The sequence below is a fragment of the Phragmites australis genome, chromosome 7, assembly GCF_958298935.1.
Source record: "Phragmites australis chromosome 7, lpPhrAust1.1, whole genome shotgun sequence".
In the NCBI taxonomy this organism is placed as follows: domain Eukaryota; kingdom Viridiplantae; phylum Streptophyta; class Magnoliopsida; order Poales; family Poaceae; genus Phragmites; species Phragmites australis.
In genome coordinates this window covers 24,736,199-24,756,624 of record NC_084927.1, presented here as the reverse complement: position 1 = coordinate 24,756,624, position 20,426 = coordinate 24,736,199, and the positions used below count along the sequence as shown (strand labels likewise).

At 43.7% G+C, this 20,426-nt stretch overlaps 1 protein-coding gene across 5 annotated transcripts; it reads left to right on the top strand.

Moving 5' to 3' along the window:
- Positions 1–1,717: 1,717 nt before the first annotated feature.
- Positions 1,718–7,311, top strand: LOC133924319 (uncharacterized membrane protein At3g27390-like). 5 transcript variants are annotated; one of them, XM_062369800.1, is made up of 10 exons: positions 1,718–2,245; positions 2,357–2,465; positions 2,694–2,889; positions 2,968–3,101; positions 3,789–3,821; positions 4,234–4,522; positions 4,630–4,736; positions 4,832–5,009; positions 6,414–6,682; positions 7,058–7,311. In XM_062369800.1, exons 1-10 carry the CDS (start codon positions 2,119–2,121, stop codon positions 7,224–7,226), a joined length of 1,611 nt encoding a protein of 536 aa, XP_062225784.1. In that variant the 5' UTR covers positions 1,718–2,118; the 3' UTR covers positions 7,227–7,311. The 5 variants fall into 5 exon arrangements, with proteins under 5 accessions (XP_062225784.1, XP_062225780.1, XP_062225782.1 ...); XM_062369796.1 differs by having other exon boundaries at positions 1,723–2,245; positions 6,237–6,682; XM_062369798.1 differs by having other exon boundaries at positions 1,724–2,195; positions 6,237–6,682.
- Positions 7,312–20,426: the final 13,115 nt, after the last annotated feature.

Here is a 20,426-nt window from a genome sequence, read left to right as displayed (position 1 = left end):
ACTATTGATCAAAATGCACTATTGACACTTTTCTCCCTAGCCTTAGCAACGTCTATTTTTCTCTTTAATTGATTGTCATGCTATTGTTCAGTGTGTTCTCGAAAAAAAGACATTTTCTCCAGCGACAAACTAAATAAATAAATAACAATGCTACCAGTGACGGTTCCCGCCATTTTGCAGTGATTCTCAAGTTCTCAAAATTAATACAAGTATATGAAAATATATAAGTACAACTAATAAGTAATGACACAAAAGTCGACATAATCATGTTTGTCCTTTAATCGTAAGTTAAAAAAAAATACTATGTGCACCAAACTATGATACATCCTAAGTTCATTTTCAACAATTTTTTCAGGGGAGTCTAAAGTCAGTGATTAGTCCTAACATACATCATAAGATGCCTGTCAGTTTGGCACTTGCGGATAAAACATTGGTTCTCCTGGTCACCTTATCATCCTTATCAAGTGTGCCGTCAACTTTGTCCTCTCTCCCCTGATGTCGTTAGTCACCCAGGGCCTCACCAAAAGCTTAAAGCCATAGACACAAATGTTGATTAATGGTGATGTCTCGGATCTCCTGATCCCATTTTCCTCTTCTCGGCAGCAAATTGGGGCGTGAAGAAGATGGTAGAAGATCGTTCGTTTCCTTCAGTTCCTATCTTATATTTATTAATTGGTGGTTTTTTTTGCCTCCACGTTAATCCTGAAAAATCCTAAAAATTTCAATAAAAAAGCAAAACATTCGACCGTTGAATTGATTGATTATTTGTAACTATGGATCAACAAGCAGACTAAACAACATAAAAGATTAAAAAATAAATTATAGAATCCAACCTCAAGACTACTTCTTGCTTTGCATTTTCTTTCCTTTTTTAGATATCTTTTTCCAATAAGATTACGTTAGCAAATTTCAACTTAGTTACCTTAGCAATCAACACACTTTTTCAAATCAATTAAAATATACCAATTAAATATGCGTGTAATCAAACATTACAAAATTAAAACAATAGAACGCAAACATATTACGGATTATCACATAAAAATAATATCAAAAAATTTATAATGTATTTCAAAAAAATAATATGAGATACGGTGACAACATTAAAAATAGTAATAATTTCAAAAAATCAAGAAACAAATAAAAATCAATTTGCATAACACATAAAATGAAAAATTTAAATTAGATCCATTCACAAATAATAAACATGATTCCAATATTATAAACAAAAATTACATTTATATTTTACATTTTAATATTTAAATATAAATAACTGATATATCTTAACATACGACCATTATTAACATAAATATCTACAATTTTATCGTAAGCTAAATTTTTAGTATGTGCAGTCGTATAGGTTGATACGTTAGTAAATATAAGGAAGAAGAAACGCACAGAAGATAAGATTTGTAGGTGGAACGTAGCTCCTGTTCTTCGTCACAGGTACACAGTTTCAAAACTCTTTATAGATATAGTTTTAGTATTTTACCTACAAAGCCTTTAAAAGATAAACGTTCTCAACAAAAACCACTCACAGTATACGAGCGAACGGCTAACTGATAAGACGCACGGATGCAACTTTGCTAGTTCAGAATTCGACCCTCAAACGTGCACTCTATTTAAGACCCAACTGTAAAAAATCACCCATACAAAACTGTTTGCTGTTTGCTTCTGTCTGGCCAGTTAACTCCACTCCCAACTTCCCTGGAAAAAAAACTGAAAAGTCCAAAAAAAAACTCGAACCTTCTCTCCCCTCCCCTCCTCTTCTCCCGCAAGAACACGAGCGCGAACGGGAGCGCAGCCGCCGGTTTGACCCGCCCGCGAGCTTATATAACCTGTTTCTCCAGGAACGGCTTGTCGCACAAGCCGCTGATTTGTTTTCCCGCGCCGGCCGCCTCCGTCCGCTGGCCAGTCGCAGATTCCCGCGAGCGAAAGCGAGGACCGGCGCTTCTTTCCCTGTCCTTCTTTCTCTTGTGCTCTCCGTCCGCTGGCAAAGAGTAGCTTGGGAAATCGCCTCCTTTCTTGATTCTTGCGGAGGCGTGGTTCCCGTTCGTTCTTGGCGGCGTCGCCGGCCGTGGATGTGAGGGAGGCGCGGCGGCCGACCGCCGGCAACGGTCGATGGACACGGTGAAGGCGTGGGTGGCGGCCAACTACGCGAAGCCCATGGCCTCGATGCAGCACTCGCTGCAAGTCGCGTACGTGGTCTTCTCCTTCTGTGCCGCCTTCTTCCTCGGCGGCATCAAAGGCATGCCTTTCTTGTAAATAATCACGTCTTACCATGCTTGATTTGGAGTCGTGCTTGAGGTTCTGTTCTCTGTGTGTGCTTATTTTCTTGACTCCTACAATTGATGTGCAGCGATGGTGGTCGGCCCCATTGCCGCGGCGCTGATGATACTGGGCAACGTCGGCGTCATACTCGTGCTCTTCCCGGCGCACGTCTGGTGGACAATCTACTCGCTCGTCAAGTAAGCCGCCGAACAACTCTTGTCGTTGTGTTCTTGCTTTATTAATTACTCAGAAAAGTTTGTTTTTTCGTTTCGATCCTTCTTCTGAATGTTTTGGTGGCAAGCATTAATTATTCTTTCCCCTTGGTTTTCGAAATTCGTTTTGCTGCCAATTGCATCTTAGGGAGAATAAATGGCCATATTGTTTGACTGATCGTTGTTGCTCTGCAATCTGCATTCTGAATCCAGGACCGACCGCATCAACGCGGGCCTGAAATTAGCCGTGCTCATCGCGCTGCCGGTGCTGTTCGGCCTCTGGCTCGGGCTCGGCATCTTCGGCAGCGCGCTGGTGGCTCTCGGGTACGGCTTCTTCACGCCGTGGATCTCCACCTTCGAGGCATTCAGGCAGGAGAGCGAGGCCAAGAAGTTCGTGCATGGCATTGTGGTAAGATACAATTTCAGATTATCTTCTGCACGATGCAGTTGAAACCAACCAACACTGAGACGATTCGGCTTTGAGCAGGATGGAACGTGGGGCACCATCAAGGGCAGCTGCACGGTGGTTAGGGACTTCGCCGATATGTGCTTCCACTCCTACCCCGTTTACCTGACGGAGTTGCGCGAGAGCTCCCAGAATCGTGAGCCCCATTCGATAAGGTATCTGCCATCCTACCAATTGCCATTCTTTGGTTGTTTAAAGTTAGCTCAGTGTTGTTGTTTTTTCGATAAAGGAAGATTTATTGACATTTATCGTTACATTAAGGTGATACAAACAAATAAGAGTTCACTTTCGGTTTTTTATAACTCGGATGCACACAACCTAAAAGGAGAAGAAAAAAGAAGACTAAAACCAAAAAAGATTGAACAAAAGCGCCGGCTCGTGGTCTATGTAGATGCATCAATTCGAAGTCTAAACTGCCATCCAAACCGGGTAAAAATCTTCTTGACCGCCCGCTTCAAAAGAGTACATACCGCTGCCACCATACTTTGGAGCTCCTGTCGCTGCCACATAGCCTATGTACGGAGCAACCGTGTACATATATAAATAATCTGTAAAGAAGAATTAATTTTCTTCTTATTAAAAATCATATCATTTCTGCATAGCCATAACAAAAAAACAGCAGCCACCATTACCATTATTCTGGCTTTCCATTGACTACTAATCCTACCTAGCCAGTTGCCAGACATATTTGGGACATTTCTTAGTGAGTAAAGATTAGATGCCACTTGGATTATGAACCATGCAAATCTCGCAAAACGACAGTCAAAGAAGAGTTGCTTAATCATCACGTTTTTTAAAAAAAAACAACATTTCTGACTTCATTTCCATTATCTTTTGATTAGGTTACCCTTTGTTAGAAGGACCCCTTTACAAAGGTACCAAAGGAAATTTTTTATTTTTAATGGAATCTTTAGTTTCCAAAGTTTTTTTTGTTTATTCTTAGTTCGTCATTATTTATAAGTGCCATGTAAAGCGAATTAACTGAAAACTTTCCAGTTTTGTTCAAGTTCCACCGAAATTCATCTGTTAGCTCCGTGTTCACAAGGATGGGTTTGTCATGATAAGGACGTGCTTAGCCTTTTGTCATATAATACCCTGTTCTGGCAATGTGTCGTGTCTCGTGTTAGACTGTTGGTGAAGTATATTCCTCAGCAATTCTGTCACCATGATCCTTGCGCAGCGCACATTACAGATTCTTGAAACTTCACATTGCAATTGGTAGATTTAAAAAAAGAAAAATTGCAACTGCTGGATGCACGCGTAATCATCTTGAATATTTTTCTGCAGGTTGCTGGATGTGCCTTCATGTATAGTTGTTGGCCTCCTGGGGTTAGTCGTGGACATACCGCTTTACACAGTGATCGCCCTGATAAAGAGCCCCTATATGCTCTTCAAAGGGTGGCAGAGGTTGTTGCATGATCTTATAAGCCGCGAAGGTCCATTTCTTGAAACAGTTTGCGTGCCGATTGCTGGCCTCGCTATCCTTTTCTGGCCACTGGCGGTGGTTGGGAGCGTCCTGTTAGCTATTGTCTCGAGCATTTTCGTGGGGCTCTACGGAGCTGTCATTGTCTACCAGGTCACTACATTACCAGTGATGAATTATCGCCAATCCTTATGAACCATATACTGTGTGAAAGATTATGTATGTGATATACCTACAATTGCACTGTCTTGCTGTTGCAGGAGAAGTCGTTCCGAAGGGGAGTTTCGTATGTGGTGACCATGGTTGCGGAGTTTGATGAGTACACTAATGACTGGCTTTACCTCCGCGAAGGGACAATTCTTCCAAAGTAACGTGTTTCCCTTGATTATTTTCATCTTCAACATTCTGATATATATCACTTCCTCACTTTGAAATTGTTTAATTATTTTAAAAAACTATCAGGCCTTCCTACCGAAAGAGAAAATCATCCAACTCTGCAGAGTACTCAGTCAGAACAAATGTCTCTGTTAAAGGAGCTGAATATCCTACTGGTCCCAGTGAAGCACCAGCAATGTTGGTTCCAAATTTGGCTCCAGCAAGATCAGTAAGAGAGGCTATACAAGAAGTCAAAATGGTCCAGGTCTGTTCCTTTCACGAGATAAATTCATGACATTCCCGTCTTGTTTGCAGTCTTGTCTGCATACAAATTATCTAGACGCATCATTTTTCACACTCCCCCCTCAAAAAATTTCTGATACCTGCTGCAAACTTGGTAAAATGTGTGTTCCATGTTGGGAACCTTTCGTGAAATTCCTCCAATTCTAGATTGTGGATCCTTCTTTTTGTGGGATTTCTGGATCCTTTGAGGAGACTGGTATTAGTAATATTCAGACATTTTTCTGCTTAATATATACGCAGTACTCCCGCGTATTCTCCAAGAACGGAAAATGTTGGGACCCTTCGATGTTTTCCCTGTCTTCAGAATAAAGGCAGTGTAGAGCTTCCTAGTATATTACTGGATAGCTTTCAAAGGGCCTATTCCTTATTCGCTTCGGTCGTAATTTATCTGTAGTAATGTCATAGAAGAAAGAATCTCACTTTTAGTATTGTGTCCATGCTCTCTTTTATTTGGTTTTCTTGCTCCAAGTGAAACAGTGGAGTAAGGGGTAGTAAGACAAATTGATGTCGCTGTGGTCACGCTTTCTTAGGTTGGTGAGCTAGTTCTAATTGAGGAAATGGCATAAATGAAACGGACACACAAGAGTAGGTATAGGTTGACATTTTGATTGTTGCATTGATGATTTCCTAGACTAGGTGAGCTAGTTCTAAGTGAAGCAATATCATGATTCATCAATGAGAGGAAGGTCATAAAAGGAGCAATTGTTATGCATTTTTGTATGGGGGTTTGGCTTGTATTGTGGCCACTATAAAGAACTTAGGCAAACCTAACCCAAGGGGCAGTTGGTTTACATTCACTAATAACCAGGGTATCTAGTTCTTTTATGATTGGTGGTTTATGTTGGTTAATGTTCCTAGTTCCTACCAGCTAAAATGCTGGGATTTCTGATTTCAGTTTCAAGCCCCCATGGGCTGTATTTTGTTATACAGGGTTTCTGAACCGATATTTTGTTATATTTTACAATGTGTTGATGCAAAACTGCTGATATATTTACTACAGCAGAAAAGCTATAATTAGATGTACAAGGACAACGACGAATGTTATATCATCTTGGATGGATGATTTCAGTAATTTGGCTCACGTTCTACCAAAGATAGATGATAAAATCTACATTATGCCTTACTTAGTATTTCATCTGGATCGACATAAACCATCCCTGAAGTCCTAATTTAGCTCCTTGATTTGTAGATATGGGAAAATATTGTGAAGTCATGCGAACAGCGGGGCAGGGATCTTTTGAACTTAAATGTTATAACAACTGTTGATCTAAGTGAGTGGTTAAGGGCAAAGGAAACTGACCATGAAACTATAAGCCTGGGTCTACCTTCTTACTCTTTGTTGTGCACTGTACTACAATCAATCAAGGCTGGTTCTGGAGGGCTGTTGCTGGGCAACGGTGTTGAGGTCAACCAACATAACAGGCCTCAAGATCGGTTGCTGGATTGGTTCTTCCATCCTGTGCTAGTGCTGAAGGAGCAAATACAGGCGCTGAATATAACGGAGGAAGAAGTGGGATTCTTGGAGAAGCTGACCCTTTTTATAGGTAATGCTGCAAGCGCTAATGCGTGGGATAATGGCGCCCAAATCCCCCAAGATCCTTTGAGGACAGCACAAATTCAGGCCATCAGTAGAAGGTATGCTGTCTCTTGCTACTTTTCTTCTGAGAAACAGTTTTTTCTTTTCATTTCAATAGAACTGTTTAATTCAGTTCTTATAACAGAAACAGTGGGATATCCCGATAATTTCGTTCCCCCCCCCCCCCCCCTTCTGGATACGCTAATCCATCGCTGTTTAGCCTGAACTACACAAATTGATTCAAGCAATATCGGTGCCTTAACTGCCTTAGGCCATTCTATCTGATTGTTTCTATTAGTAACCCGGCGAAGAAGGATTAGAATAGTGCACAAATGCCATTACATTTTTCATGACATTCGTATCATCGAAAACAAATACATTCATCTTCCTCATGTTTGCCGATTCTCCTTGATGCAATGCTGCTGTATTGGCAGGATGGTTGGAATCGTGAGGAGTCTGTCGAAGTTCCCGACGTACAGGAGGAGATTCAGGCACGTCGTGAAGCTGCTCATCGCGTACTCCATGGAGAGGGAAGGCTCATGCAGATCATCTGCGTCAAGCCACTCAGTTTCTTTCTTCGAAATCACACAGCTCGAAGTGTAAATTAAGGCATTTTAGAACCAGTAGCCCCAGTCCCTTCTGTTATTTGTTCTTTTTCCTTGAGTAAATATTGCACACCGTTTTGTCAGTGCCTGTGTACTTCAAGCCTAGGAGTTTTTGTGCTAGTGGTCGTATGTTACAGGAGAAAGCCCCCAATTGCACATGCTATGCTGAGGGCCACCAGAGGCGTTCAGGTGCCAAAACTTCAGAGTTCAGACACGAGTCGGCCGTTCCAGTGCACACTTTTTTGTATATCCAATGCACATGCGTCCTTCTCTTGCTCTTGCAACCTTCTGCCCCATGGTTCATTCGTCGTCTATGCAAATGCAAGAAAGAGTTCAAAAAGCTGGCAAGATTTCGATGGGTTTGACGGTGCCGAAAACCAAACGCAATTTCTTCACAGGAAAAAGCACGCGCTTGCGTGCCTCGACTTCAACGCAACCAGCTGCTACCCAACAGCTGCATCGATCTTATCCTTGGTATGAACATGTAGGTTTCCTTGAACAACTCTCTCTTCTCTAGTCTGCCAATCATGGCGAAATTCACGGGGAATTAAGCTTGGTATCATCTGCTACGTACTCTTCTCGTACCTCGTCTGCGTTAAGGATACCAGCTAGAGTCTCGAGAGCTAGGATCTGTTGTTGACAATTTCTTTTTCTTCTTCTTCTTGGTTATGCCTGGCCTGCTGTCACTAAGAAATAGGTAAAAGTAAGTGACAGTCATCAGGCCAGGGCAGCGTGGCTTGCACCGTCACGGAAACGTTACACGCCATGGCACGATCAGCAGGCGGTTGGCCGGCCTTGCACAGGCTCCGCCGACTCTCCATCGCCCGGGGACCGAAACCAAGTCGATCATGAACGGAAACTAACACCTCCACCAAGAGTGAAACACAGGGGGCTACCATCTTGGAAGAAGAACGAAGAACAAGAGGTTTTCCAACTCCAAACTCGAAAGCGAGTTGACGGGAACAGTACAAAATGTTTGCTACTGAATCGAGTCATGGATTTTTTTTCAATAATATTATTTTATTAAAAAATTAAAAAATAATAACTAAATTCATAAAATTATAAGAATAGTTATCTTGCAGCACTTCACGTGCCGACATCCTATGTGACAATAGGCCCAGAGTCCTAACGGCACGCATGTTGGCCGAAAAGGCCTGTCGGGCCCCCCAGGTGGACATCAATATGGCTGTCAGGCTAGGCGAGAGTCGATTGGCCTATCGATATTCAAGTGCCAACATGTGGTATTTCGGTAATTTTTTGATTTTAGTAATATTTTTTTAATTTGAGAAGAATTATGTATTTAATGAGGTCCAGAGCAAAATTCAGCGTACATCCATATAGCTAGGTTAGGCATATATCAGCGCTAAACAATACCCCTTGTAATATTGAAATGTTAAAGCACGTGAAGTAGCAAAGGCCATACAACGAATGTAATAGAGATAGTGGCATGTTCGGTATATTTTTTATTCCATCATAAATATGTACTGATGACAAACCTAATATGTCTTAGGGAATTTAAAGGAGCTATGTACAAAAAGTAATGACGACATTGGCGCGTACGATACAATTATGAAAGTAACCAAGACATGTATCGATTCTAAACTTAACATGTCTTAGAAAATTAAAACAAGTCGATTACTATTGACACTTTATTGAGTGCAGCGTGGGTAATTTTCCTTCCTCGCAGCCTCAGGTCCAGCTTCACAAGCCCGATGTGCCCTCTCACGCTTCCGCTCCCTATATGCCTCATGCGCCTCCGCTTTGAGACGATTCTGCTCTTCTTTCCTCTTCCGCTCTTCCTCTTGTAGGCATTTGCGGGTCACATCTCTCCACTTGTTGCCTTTCATTTTATGGAATCATCTCCATTGCCGTCCAATGTTGGGTGTGCATGAGGAACATATATGATTTATTCTGCTCATTATCGATCCATTGTATGAAGTCACATAATGGCGGAGACTACCAAAGAAGGAAAATTTTGTAAGTGGTAAACGACAGATAGTTGTATTTTAGTTCTGCAATATGTGAGTACCTGGTTGTGGTATCCACCACGGATGCTGCCCTCTGGTGGGTCGTACTCATAGTTGGACCACATGAAGAACTTCCTGCCATAAGTGTCTGAGAAGTCGTTAGACTTCCTAACCGTATACAGGTCTCCACACCAGCACATCGGAACTTTGACCTAGCAGGCAAAAGATCTGGCATTGACTTCTTCGTGTGAGGATCAGAGGTCATTTTGGTAAGAGGAGAAGGCTTTGGTTTGTTGGGACGAGTTCCTCTTGGCCTACTATTTATACAGAAAATCAGTGCTGGTTCATGGACTAAGTCCATAGAAATTTTGCTTGAAAACCTAAGTCTGAAAAGACTACATCTGAAAAGTCTACTTCTAAAAATGCTACATTTGCAAAGCCTACTTATGAAAAGTCTACGTCTGAAAAGGCTAATTTGTGGTAGTGCATCTCTAAAAGGGTTCGCATAGTTGGAATCATAGGCATAACGAAACAATGGCTGCTAGAGGTGGGAGAGGGATAGCAAGAAGGTCTACTAGCGTAGGGAGGACACCGGTGATATGGCTAGATTTCTTTGGTCCTAGTGCATACGAGGAGCCACTCGAGAACTTCCCTTTGCAGGGGATGAGTGAGTTTCGGCCACCTCATCATTTGAGGAGGATGAGTGAGTTTCGGCCACCTCATCATTTGAGGACTTACGACCACCTAAAAGAGGAGCGACCGAAGCGCTCCAATGGATATGACTGCATTGTGCAGATGTATGGCGGTAGCATTAACAGAGATCGTCAATTCTTTCGATGTCCTCTTAGAAGGGTGAGATTGCCAACAAGTTCAGTATCGTATTGTAGGACATTATAATCTTTAATTTCTATATACGTGCAGGAGTCAGAGGACGACGAGAGCTACCACTATACGAGATGGGTCGATCCTCCCGTTGAACAGAACATCCAGGAGTACATCCATCACATGCAAGACCATATCTTTGACTTGCAGTGTGAGGTTGATGCTATTCCAATCCCTCCAGAGGAGGATAAGATGGTCATCCACATCGACAATCCTATTGTATGCCTCAATCCCTGGTGCCCATGCTCGTGTCACCAAAAGTTTCCTCCTTCTCCTCCTCCGCCACCACCACCGGTGCACTATGGTGATAGAGGATGCTGTGAGTCAGGAGAGTCTTCGCAGTTCATTCTAAGTCAGTATGACTAGAACCAATGTTTCCCGATATGTTGCCTTAGCCTTATATTATATTTCTTTGTGTCATGTTGTTTGTAATTGAATAAATTGTACCCTGTCATGTATCATTATATTTTGGTTGCAAGCGTAATAGTAGTAGGGTGTCATACGTAGGGTTTTTATTTGGAAAGTAGCAAGTGAACGATTTATTGCCTGACAGGATGACACACTGATACGGTATGGAAGCGGATATGATTGCACGATGTTATGTTTTGGGATGGAACGAGAACACATGTAATAAAACATGGATGATAACATAGGAGCGACATAAACATCCTACATGATATGACAAGCATATAATATAAATGACATAAACATGTTTAAGCACTATCTAATGGCGCAATCAAGGGGCGTCCTATGGCCACGAGCGCGCTTGTTGGGAACACCTGGCTACCTACGCTGGCCAGCTGCTTTGTGATGCACTTAGTCGAACGAGTATGATAGGGTCTCGCGCAAAGGGTGACGAGGCCGTGCAGCGTCTCCAGGAGTGCTAGGGTTGGGCTGTAACGGTTGCGTCGGTAGAGGTGCCCCCGTTGTCTATGAAGGCCTCTCCTTGTCGGGTGTAACGATGAACCAGTCGTCCAATAGGGAGTGCATTGAGCTAGATGCAATGTTGAAGGATCCTGGAACTATTGCATGGTACTTCCATGTAGAAGCGTGGTGTCGTAGCCTGAGTGTGTGCCGGAGACCTCATGTGTGTTCTAGGCTCGATGATGTCTGGTAACCTCTAGCACAAAGCACGTCAAAACCCATCAAGGAAATGTCGTGTGAGTCGATGCAGACCTACTATTAGCTCTGTCGGGTCAATCCGAGGTGGGATCGACTCCTAGCGGTCCACAAAGTCTAGTAGCTCCATGCCGACGTCCCTGCATGTGTTCGACTGCAATACATGAGACAACACATTTAATATATGAATGCAAGTTAATACAATATAACAAGCCTCACGTACCATGCCATGGTACTCTACCGCCAACACCATAGCGAAAGTGTCAGTGATCTTCGGGTCATGCTACGGTGCCTCTGAAGGCACTAGGATGCACCTAACCCATCCTGCATGGAACCAGCGCAAGTATGTGTCCTACGTCGATGGGTCGTAAGGGCCACTGGGGACGTGGACGTCTGCAACCACGTCTACCCACTGCTCCACCCACGGTTGCATCTTAACCGTCAAGGTTGCATCTTACGCAATGCTCTAACCCTTCCTCGTCATCATGCAAGACAAAGTTATGATTATGGAACTAAAAGCATGATTAGTAAAGCACATGTAACAAGAAATACTTACAAGTGGGTGTTGTCCATTAGTCACTGCTGCAAGGGGAGGTATTGGTGGTACCCGAACTGCTTGTAGACTCTATTCGAGTAGTTAGGCTCGACTGTGACATCGAAGATCAGCCACCACCTTGTAAGGCACAGAGCCTGGTCCCTGTGGCACAACTTGGAGAGGCCAAGAGGCGTGCGCGTAGAGACTGCCTCATGGTCGTACGATGTCCACCGCACCTTGTCCATTTGCAACTAGTTGAATACAGAAATGAATTGATGGTACAAAGTGCGTGTCATCGTCATCGCCCACCTCGGATGCATGAAAAAGTAAAGTGTTAGACGTATAAGGGTAATGAAAGAATGGTACTTAAAGAAAAGTGTTAACTTGTATTCCTTACGTTGCGCTTGCATCAGAGTGAACCCATCAAAGGGTCGTCCATTGCATCCTGCAGGCCAAACTCATCGGGAAAGTAGAAAGAACCGTCGTAGTTGTACTATGACCTCAGCTACAAGCGGCCTATGTCGAAGCACTCGTACGACTACAGGTTCAGGAGCAATGAACAATCTGTGATCGACGTAGAGGGACTGCTCTTGCAACAGGCCTCGTACAACGTCCGGTACGTCTACACAAGAACCGTAGAGCCTCAAATGCTGTGGGACCTGCTCCAAGGACCCACCCCTAATCTACTGGGCGAAGAAGATGAATCACTTGTTGAATGTGTCGTGTTGTATGTTGGTGAAGAGGACCCAACCGAACAGCCACATGAGGTACACCTCCAGGTCTCATCGCACTCTTCAGTCCTCTGACTTAGGTGTGAGGTGGTCCACCTAGAACTGTTGAAGCCGCCAGAAGGGGACCCGAGGCTCTCAACCTATGAAAAAAAAGAATGATAGTAAAATATCGAGGGATTTAGAATAACAAACATACAATGAATGAACTTACTACCTTGAGATCCAATGCTAGTCAAGCCTCCAAAAGTGGTCTGGAGTTCGTAGGCACAAGTTGGGGTACAACTCGATGCCCTCCAAGTGTGTTTGATACGTTGCATCGATCACCGGAGCGATGAGCTCCATACCTAGAAGCAAAAAAGATTTACTGCATAACATAATGAATATGATAAGCACATAGTAATGCAACATAGACCATGCAAAATATAAATTAAGCACGAATGAAATAAAACTTAAAGAATAATTCATAAATCAAACACATTATTACAAGAAACATAGCAGCTTGTTTGGAAACATCATATAGTAAAACAAATTATGTAAACCAAATTATGAATAATTACAATAGTTTTTAATATTACAACAAATAGTAAAATAGTCTCAATATTACATAATACAACATGATCCAAATATTACACCACATACTTAGGTTATCCGGTAGTTCGAATAAAACATAATACAACATGATCCAAATACTACATGGTCAAAATATTACATCACATACTTAGGTTGTCTGGTACTCCAAATAATACATAATACAACATGTTTAAAAAATTACAACATGATTCAAATATTACAACACATACTCAGATTATCCAAATATTGCAACACATACTCAGGTTGTATCAATATTACATAATAGAACAATGTGCCAATATTACAAGAGTTAAACGCATAGTCTGGTAAATATTACAAACTTAGAGCACCATCCAATTTGTACTACAACATGAAAATAGTCTCACTATGCTTCAAATATGAGTCTCGTTTGAGGGGTTCTTCTTCTTTGTCGACTTGCGGACTGAGATATGCCTCACCTGCTCGCCTGATGCCAGAGTGTCCACTAGATACAGATCGCATTGCCCCCTCTAATGCAGACCTTCACATACTAGGCACTCCTTAAACGCTCATGCTCCCTCAGCATCGTCCATATCATTTCTGATACGATGAGTCATGCGTCACCCATTTTGTGTCAGCCTTGCTGTTTGGATCTGGAATCCAAGATGGACCATTTTCAGGCAGCTTCGTGAAGTCCTTTACCGCCCACTGCCCAAGCAACTCGCCGGTCCAAGTACTTTCTACGGCTTCCTTGCGGTAGTATGACAACACAAAAAAACTCTGACTCTATGTTGACCTTCACGCAACAAGGTACCACATGAGAGCAAGGAAATTACAACAGTGATGGTTTGTTGTATGTGCACTCGCACTTGTTGCCCACTGGCCACGACCTACATTCTATTGTAATTCCTTGCCTTTCGATACTGAGTTCGCCTTTGTCATGCAACGTCACATCGAACACGTGCTGACGATTACCAACAACATGAACCCTGTGGGACTGACCCTTCCCACTCTTCTCATCCATATAAGGTATTATCTTCTCCGTGTACACCCTTTATAGGTTGCCCATATGTTCACAGCCTTGCTGTAACACTCTCAAAGATACCGTTGTGTTTCACGAGGGACTCCCTCCACAATTGCCACCAATAGCAGTGACATATTCTCCTTCATTACCCAATTATAAACATCGGTGAGGTTAGTTGTCATAATTCCATAACGTGAACCATCGGTGTCCGTAATGAGTGCTCATTTCTCTAATAGTTCGTGTCTGATCCAGTTGGAGAAACACTTAACTATCCTTCCACCCTTACTTCTTCTGGTCACACTCTGTGGTTCAAGTGGTAAAGGCTCTAAGCCTTCAGGCACCTCCTCCCTTGGTACAACTGGCTTCTTCAAAACTTTATCCATATGCCTACCAGTTAGTCTATCTACCTCTTCCCATAGAGCATCAAACTTCCTCCTTTATTTTTGTTTACATGACTTCTTAAAAAGATCCATCAATGTCACAACCGATTTCAAAAGAACAAGTTTCCATACATGCGGTGACGTCATAAGTAAAATCATTACATTGCTATTACATAACGATAAGGTTCAATACAAAAGGACTTGTAGGTCTTAAAGAAAAACACTAAGATAAACCAATGGTAGCGAGTTTTCTATCAATCCACATGTGTTGTCCAGGGGAGCGCCAGCCTAGACCATCATCTTCGGGTTGAAGTCTTCCTCCTCTTAGAGCTCAGCTCCATCGTCCAGGAGATCCTCAAAGTCTTCGCCCTCTGAGTAGAAACAAGTGGTTAGGAGAAAATAAGAGTGAGTACATAGAGTACTCCACAAGTGTGGAAAGGTATGGCATGAGGGTTTGAGACAAGAAAGGTTTAACTCGGGTTTACTACATCTATATCATCCTAAACTAGGATTCAAAAAGACTTAACAGACCTATTTACTATGTGTGATGACACTAACATTAAGGCAAACAGCTCATCTGATTCCATCCGACTACCAACTCACCAGGTATCCCACAACCTAGCTACCAACTCATCAGGTTACCACCACCCGACTACCAGAGCCAACCATCCAAGATATTGCTCTAATCACGAAGAAGTCCAAACCCGCTCTTGACTGTGAGCACGGCGGATATATTAGTTTTACACTTTGTAGAGGTTGCACACTTTACCCACAAGTCGTGATTCTTGTGTTGCTTCACACTTCCAAGGTGTAGAGACGGGGTCTCCCTACAAGACCTTTACAAAGTGCATCCAAATCTATGTACACCCACTAAGGTTTCACCGCTAATAGAGATTCCATCCACTGCAGAGGCCTCGTCTCGTGCCACTCTACCGTCAATTGGTGCGCACAAAATAAGGAGAACATCTAATTAATTGGTCAAGCCGTATCCATATAAACCTCGTGGTCGCACTATTGTGCCAAGTTACATGTCCATGAACCAGTCCTTAGGATCTAAAGCAGGTACTCACACATCACCCAATGCGCACACAACAATCATACCAACCAAACCAACCTGTCTAGATCCCTATGATACATGTTGCTACAAAAGATTATCCAAACCGGTTCATGTTGCATAGACCATTTAACAGATTAACATTTAAACCATCTAACTTGACAACACGATTAAGCATCTCTACCCTTGACACCCAAGCTACAACACAAGCGACAAGGATAATCATAGAAGAATCTATTAAACCCTAGCAATGTGATTCATATTGACAAGCATGAAACTAAAAGTGAAAGACACACTTTTCTACAATATGGTCAATATGATCAAGGACACCTGCATTCAGCAGCGGGTTACTCAAACTCTTCAAAAGTCTGATCTTGTAGGTTCACAAACTGCTCGTCTCCTATTGCATTCACGAACACCAAAAATCTAAGAATAGTACACCAAACAGTATCAAAGCACTATAAAAAGCCTACTAACGGAAAGTACTAATTACTACGATCGCATGAGTGCAAGAATCGTCTAAAACGGAGCTCGTATGAAAAAATTATAGAGGTTTGAAGTTACAGGAGTCTTTCTGTAAAAGACTAGGGACTATTTGGTAAAACAAAAAAGTTTCATGGACTTATTTGCAAAAGTTTAGGGAACTATATGTAAATCTATAAAACTTTCAGGGGTAAATGTAAAATAACAGTACTGATAATAATAAAAGACCTAATTTCAGATAATAATATGGTTTATTTTTGTACTAAAAACCCTAATTATTGCATACTGCTAACGTCATCGCCGACTGAAAATACTGACTGGGCTCAGGGTGCTAACGTGACGTCTCCATGGCTGCTGACTAGAACTATGGACCAGCATAGTTGTCGGAGGATGAACTCCTCAAGCGGGGATCCTGAGGGACCCTCTTTGAGATTCGACCGGGGGGGATGATTCTGAATCTACCTCGTACGTGAATTTAATGCGAGTATATGAGATGTAGGTTGGACGGACGATCGACTGCTAATGGGAGTAAATGCTCGAGGGATTTTAGACAGGTTCGGGCTGCACGTTGCGTAATACCCTACTCCTGTGTGTATGCTATTAATGCTCTGGGAATACCTTTCTCTAGATCTCTTGTGTTACAAGGTTTTCTGTCTAAGTCTAGAGCTCCGGTCTTGGTGAACCTCTGCTCGGCTTCTCAGACTTGTGTTTGAGCTTCAGCTTCGGTTTTCTAAGACGTCTGTTGAACTTGTTCTTCTTCGGGGTGCCCTCCCCCATTTATCCCATCGGGGAGGCTTGGCGTGCCTAGAAAGGAGGGCACGAGTCCCTATGAGCCATAAATGGAAAGCAACTATCATGGGGCTGCAGTTTGATGTTACAGTGGGTTGAAAATGTGTCCCCGACCGGTCCTGTCACCCATCACGCCACCTTTTAGCGGGTGCAGCAGAGGGGGCCCACCGGGCAGCCACCGAGCAACCCCGTGTGCCCATCCGGTCAGAGCAGGCTTGACACAGCAGGGCGGCAGGCGATATGCCTTGAGCCCAGCGATGATATCTCCAAGCCATGCAGGATGACGCACGATGGGACCCGTCGCATTAAATATCCCCACGCCTCCCTGCCAGGCGGTGGCAGGGTCTGGCAACAGGCATGGGGGGAGTGGTTGGAAGTGATAGGTCATGCTCACTCTTAAATGCAGCATCAGGCCTCTCACCAGTTGACACCTCACCGCTGAGCCCTTGTGGGGTCCACCGGCAAGGGGCTTCTCAGGTCCTTAGGGAACTCTGGGTGCTCGGGGACTACTGTTCATAGCCCTCAGCGCCCTCTCTCGGATACGTCTCTTCTCGGTCCTCGGGGAACTACGGGTACTCGGGGACCATTGTTCGGCCCCAAGCGTCCTCTCCCGAAACTGTGTTTTCTCGGGTCCTCGGGGAGCTTGGGTACTCGGGGACCACTGTTCATGGCCCCGAGCGCCCTCTCCCGGAACTGCCTTCTCGGGTCCTCGGGGAACTCATGTACTCGGGGACCACTATTCATGGCCCCGAGCACCCTTTCCTGGAACTGCCTTCTCGGGTCCTCAGGGAACTCGGGTACTCGGGGACCACTATTCATGGCCCTGAGCACCCCTCCCGGAACTGGGTCTTCTCGGGCCTCGGGGAGGTAGTCCTCGAGGGATGACGCCATGTGGCATTCTGCTGTCCTGGTCTCGGGACTCGGAGACCCCTGGTTCCCATGTCACCAACAGTAGTGGACTTGGTCCACTGGTCCATGGTGGACCGACTACACCATGGATAAGCAATCTCGGCCTTAGGTTTTAGATCGAACAGCTCACGGAGATTGGGGGGATCAGTGGCTTACGGTGACTGAAGGACAGCGGTGCCGCCTCGGTTCTCCCCGGTGACGCACGATAACGAGCTACGGCCTACTAAAGTCGACGGGGAATGGCATAAAAGCACGAGATGGTGACGGGGATTCTCACTGAGGGCTTCACGGCGGCTAGAGACGTCTCAGCGGTGGTTGGCAATGGCGAGATGGTGGCGGTGAGGTCGGAGCTCGGCGGGGACTCGGCTACGACGACGGAGAAGCAAAGTTGAGGGTTGGTAGAGCTCGCTAGAGCTCCTACGAAGTTGAAGAGAGGGTCAATGAACCTCGAGACATAATAGGGAAAGCCAAAGACAATGAAGAGGCAACGAGACTCACCGAGCTTGGCAAGGAGGTGGTTCTGGCTGCGGAGGGAGGAATCTGGGGGTCGAGGAAGCCTCCTTGTGCTCCTGCAAAGCCGAGGGTAGCCTCAGGTGCGCCGGGAAGGGTTCGACTACGGCGATCTTCAAGTGGCTAAGCTTCGGGTGGCAACAATGACGGCGAGCTCGGGCGGCAGGTTGAGGGAAAAAGAGAGAGCGGTGGGATTGGGTGGCTTTATAGGCACGAGGGAGGGCGGCAATTGTGGATTCAGGGTCGTGGGGTGCGATGGACGTAGGGGTGGCGGTTTTGGCCGACTGTTGTGCATGCAATGGGAGGAGGGGGATGATAGATAGGGCTCACGTGTTAGCGAGAGGAAGAGGGGATCGAGAGTAGCAGGCTGAGCTAGGCCACGCGTATGGAGAAATTAGGCTGACCCGATTGAGAAAGGAAACGGGCGTCACAATCAACCTGATGCTCCTAAATTGTTTGTAGAAGTTTGCTCCAAGATGGCGATGCACCAACGGCTATACAAATCTAGCCACGATAATCCCATCCGCACCACTCTGCAATGTGTTGATAGCATTTAACATGCCTGCATGGCGATCATGGAGAACACACACATTTAGTTTGTTACTAACAATACCTCTCTTAACCCACTGCAGGAATCACAACTAACTATCCGTAGACATGTGTTCGACGAATGCAAAAACTAAAGGCATAACCTGGTTTTCACCATCTATCTCGATAGCTGTGAATATTTGTCCCCTGTATTTGCATGTGAGGAATGTCACGGCTATGCACATCACTAGTCGACAATATCGAAATGCCTTGATCTTACTGCCGAATGAGCAGAACACTCGCTGAAGGACTCGATCTCCATCTTAATTGACAAAATCATGAGTAACGATGCAGGTGCCTAGGTTTCTCCTCTGAATAACCTCTAGCAATGAATGTAGATTGTAATATGAGTCATTATATGTGTCAAACCTCTTCTCCAATATCTTGTATTCCGCTCCTCAAGCCATGTCATATGAAATCTCTTACTTAAATCTGTTGTCGATAGCATGCATAATTCCAAATAGTGACATACTACTCTTCTTCACAATCTCTATATACATAATATTTGCAACAAAATCAGCGGTCATGTCTCTGTGTGCGCATAGAGGTCGGCTCAAATTGCAAGTATACGGCACAATAATAAATGCTGCCCATACAGTGTCACATCTCGGCAAGAATCTATGGACTCGTCGTGTGCAAATTTCAACTAAACATTTTATGTCATATGTCCGATGATTGGAAATAACCACCTTAAAGCCCCTCTTCTTCAAGAAGCATCATTTCTTTATTGCATGCTGGAGATGCATCTTGTTACGAAACATCTAGCCTTTGATCACCACGATAGAATCATATTGAAGTTCTCAGAGTCCTCTGATGCCAACATGGCACCTCCCATTAAACGGACTCATCAACTATCGGTACGTAAAATACCGACAAATCCCAAGGTCTATTGCCACATAGGAAATCGGTATATGGAGTACCGACATGTCTCTATTCTAATAATTTTGTGAATTTAACTATTAATTTTTTAATTTTCCAATAAAATAATATTATTAAAAAAATCTGGAGCCATGAGGCAGCTCGCATCGATCTCCAGGTTGACGCGAAGCAAGAAGCAAGGACGGGTCAATAACGAACCAGCAAAACCAGATGGTCACTTCCTTGGTTGCATCCACTCGAATACAAAAGGAAAACGGAAAAGAAAGCTCTTCTCAATTACCCTTTGCTTTCAGCCTTGGACCATCAGGGAAAGGGAAAAAAAGAGCTGAGCTCGACCTTTTCCGGCTCTATTCTCTTTCTCATCATCACATCTTTTTTTTTTATTAAAAAAAGCCCAACCCTTTGTTATTTTACTATGCTGTACTAGTCACAAACATGTAATATAACATAACACACTTTCTTGTTGGATTCAAAATCATATAAAGGTTCATTAAAAAACAAGATTGCATGACTAGATCATGTAAAAGGTTAATCCAGGGTTAGTGCCATAGATTAAATTGGTTTCATTCTTCCTCAACTAGGAATGTTGTACTAAATATGGGCCACTCAAAAAACCCGATGTTCTCGTCGCATCAACATATGTATAACTAGATAAATGATCAGAAACGTTCACTCTTAACACACGTCTGATCGGCACGCGCTTGTGTAACCATAACAATAGGCTATAATACTATTTGTAACAACCTAGAGTTTAAACTGGACTAGGGTTACTCACACATTGAGTAGACCATACACTCAA

Excerpts from the sequence above, each read along its gene's own strand:
- LOC133924319 (XM_062369796.1), top strand. The coding sequence starts at position 2,119 with ATGGACACGGTGAAGGCGTGGGTGGCGGCCAACTACGCGAAGCCCATG. Across the intron at positions 4,523-4,629 it reads GAGCTGTCATTGTCTACCAG|GAGAAGTCGTTCCGAAGGGG; the intron begins GTCACTACATTA and ends TTGCTGTTGCAG. Across the intron at positions 4,737-4,831 it reads GAAGGGACAATTCTTCCAAA|GCCTTCCTACCGAAAGAGAA; the intron begins GTAACGTGTTTC and ends AAAAACTATCAG.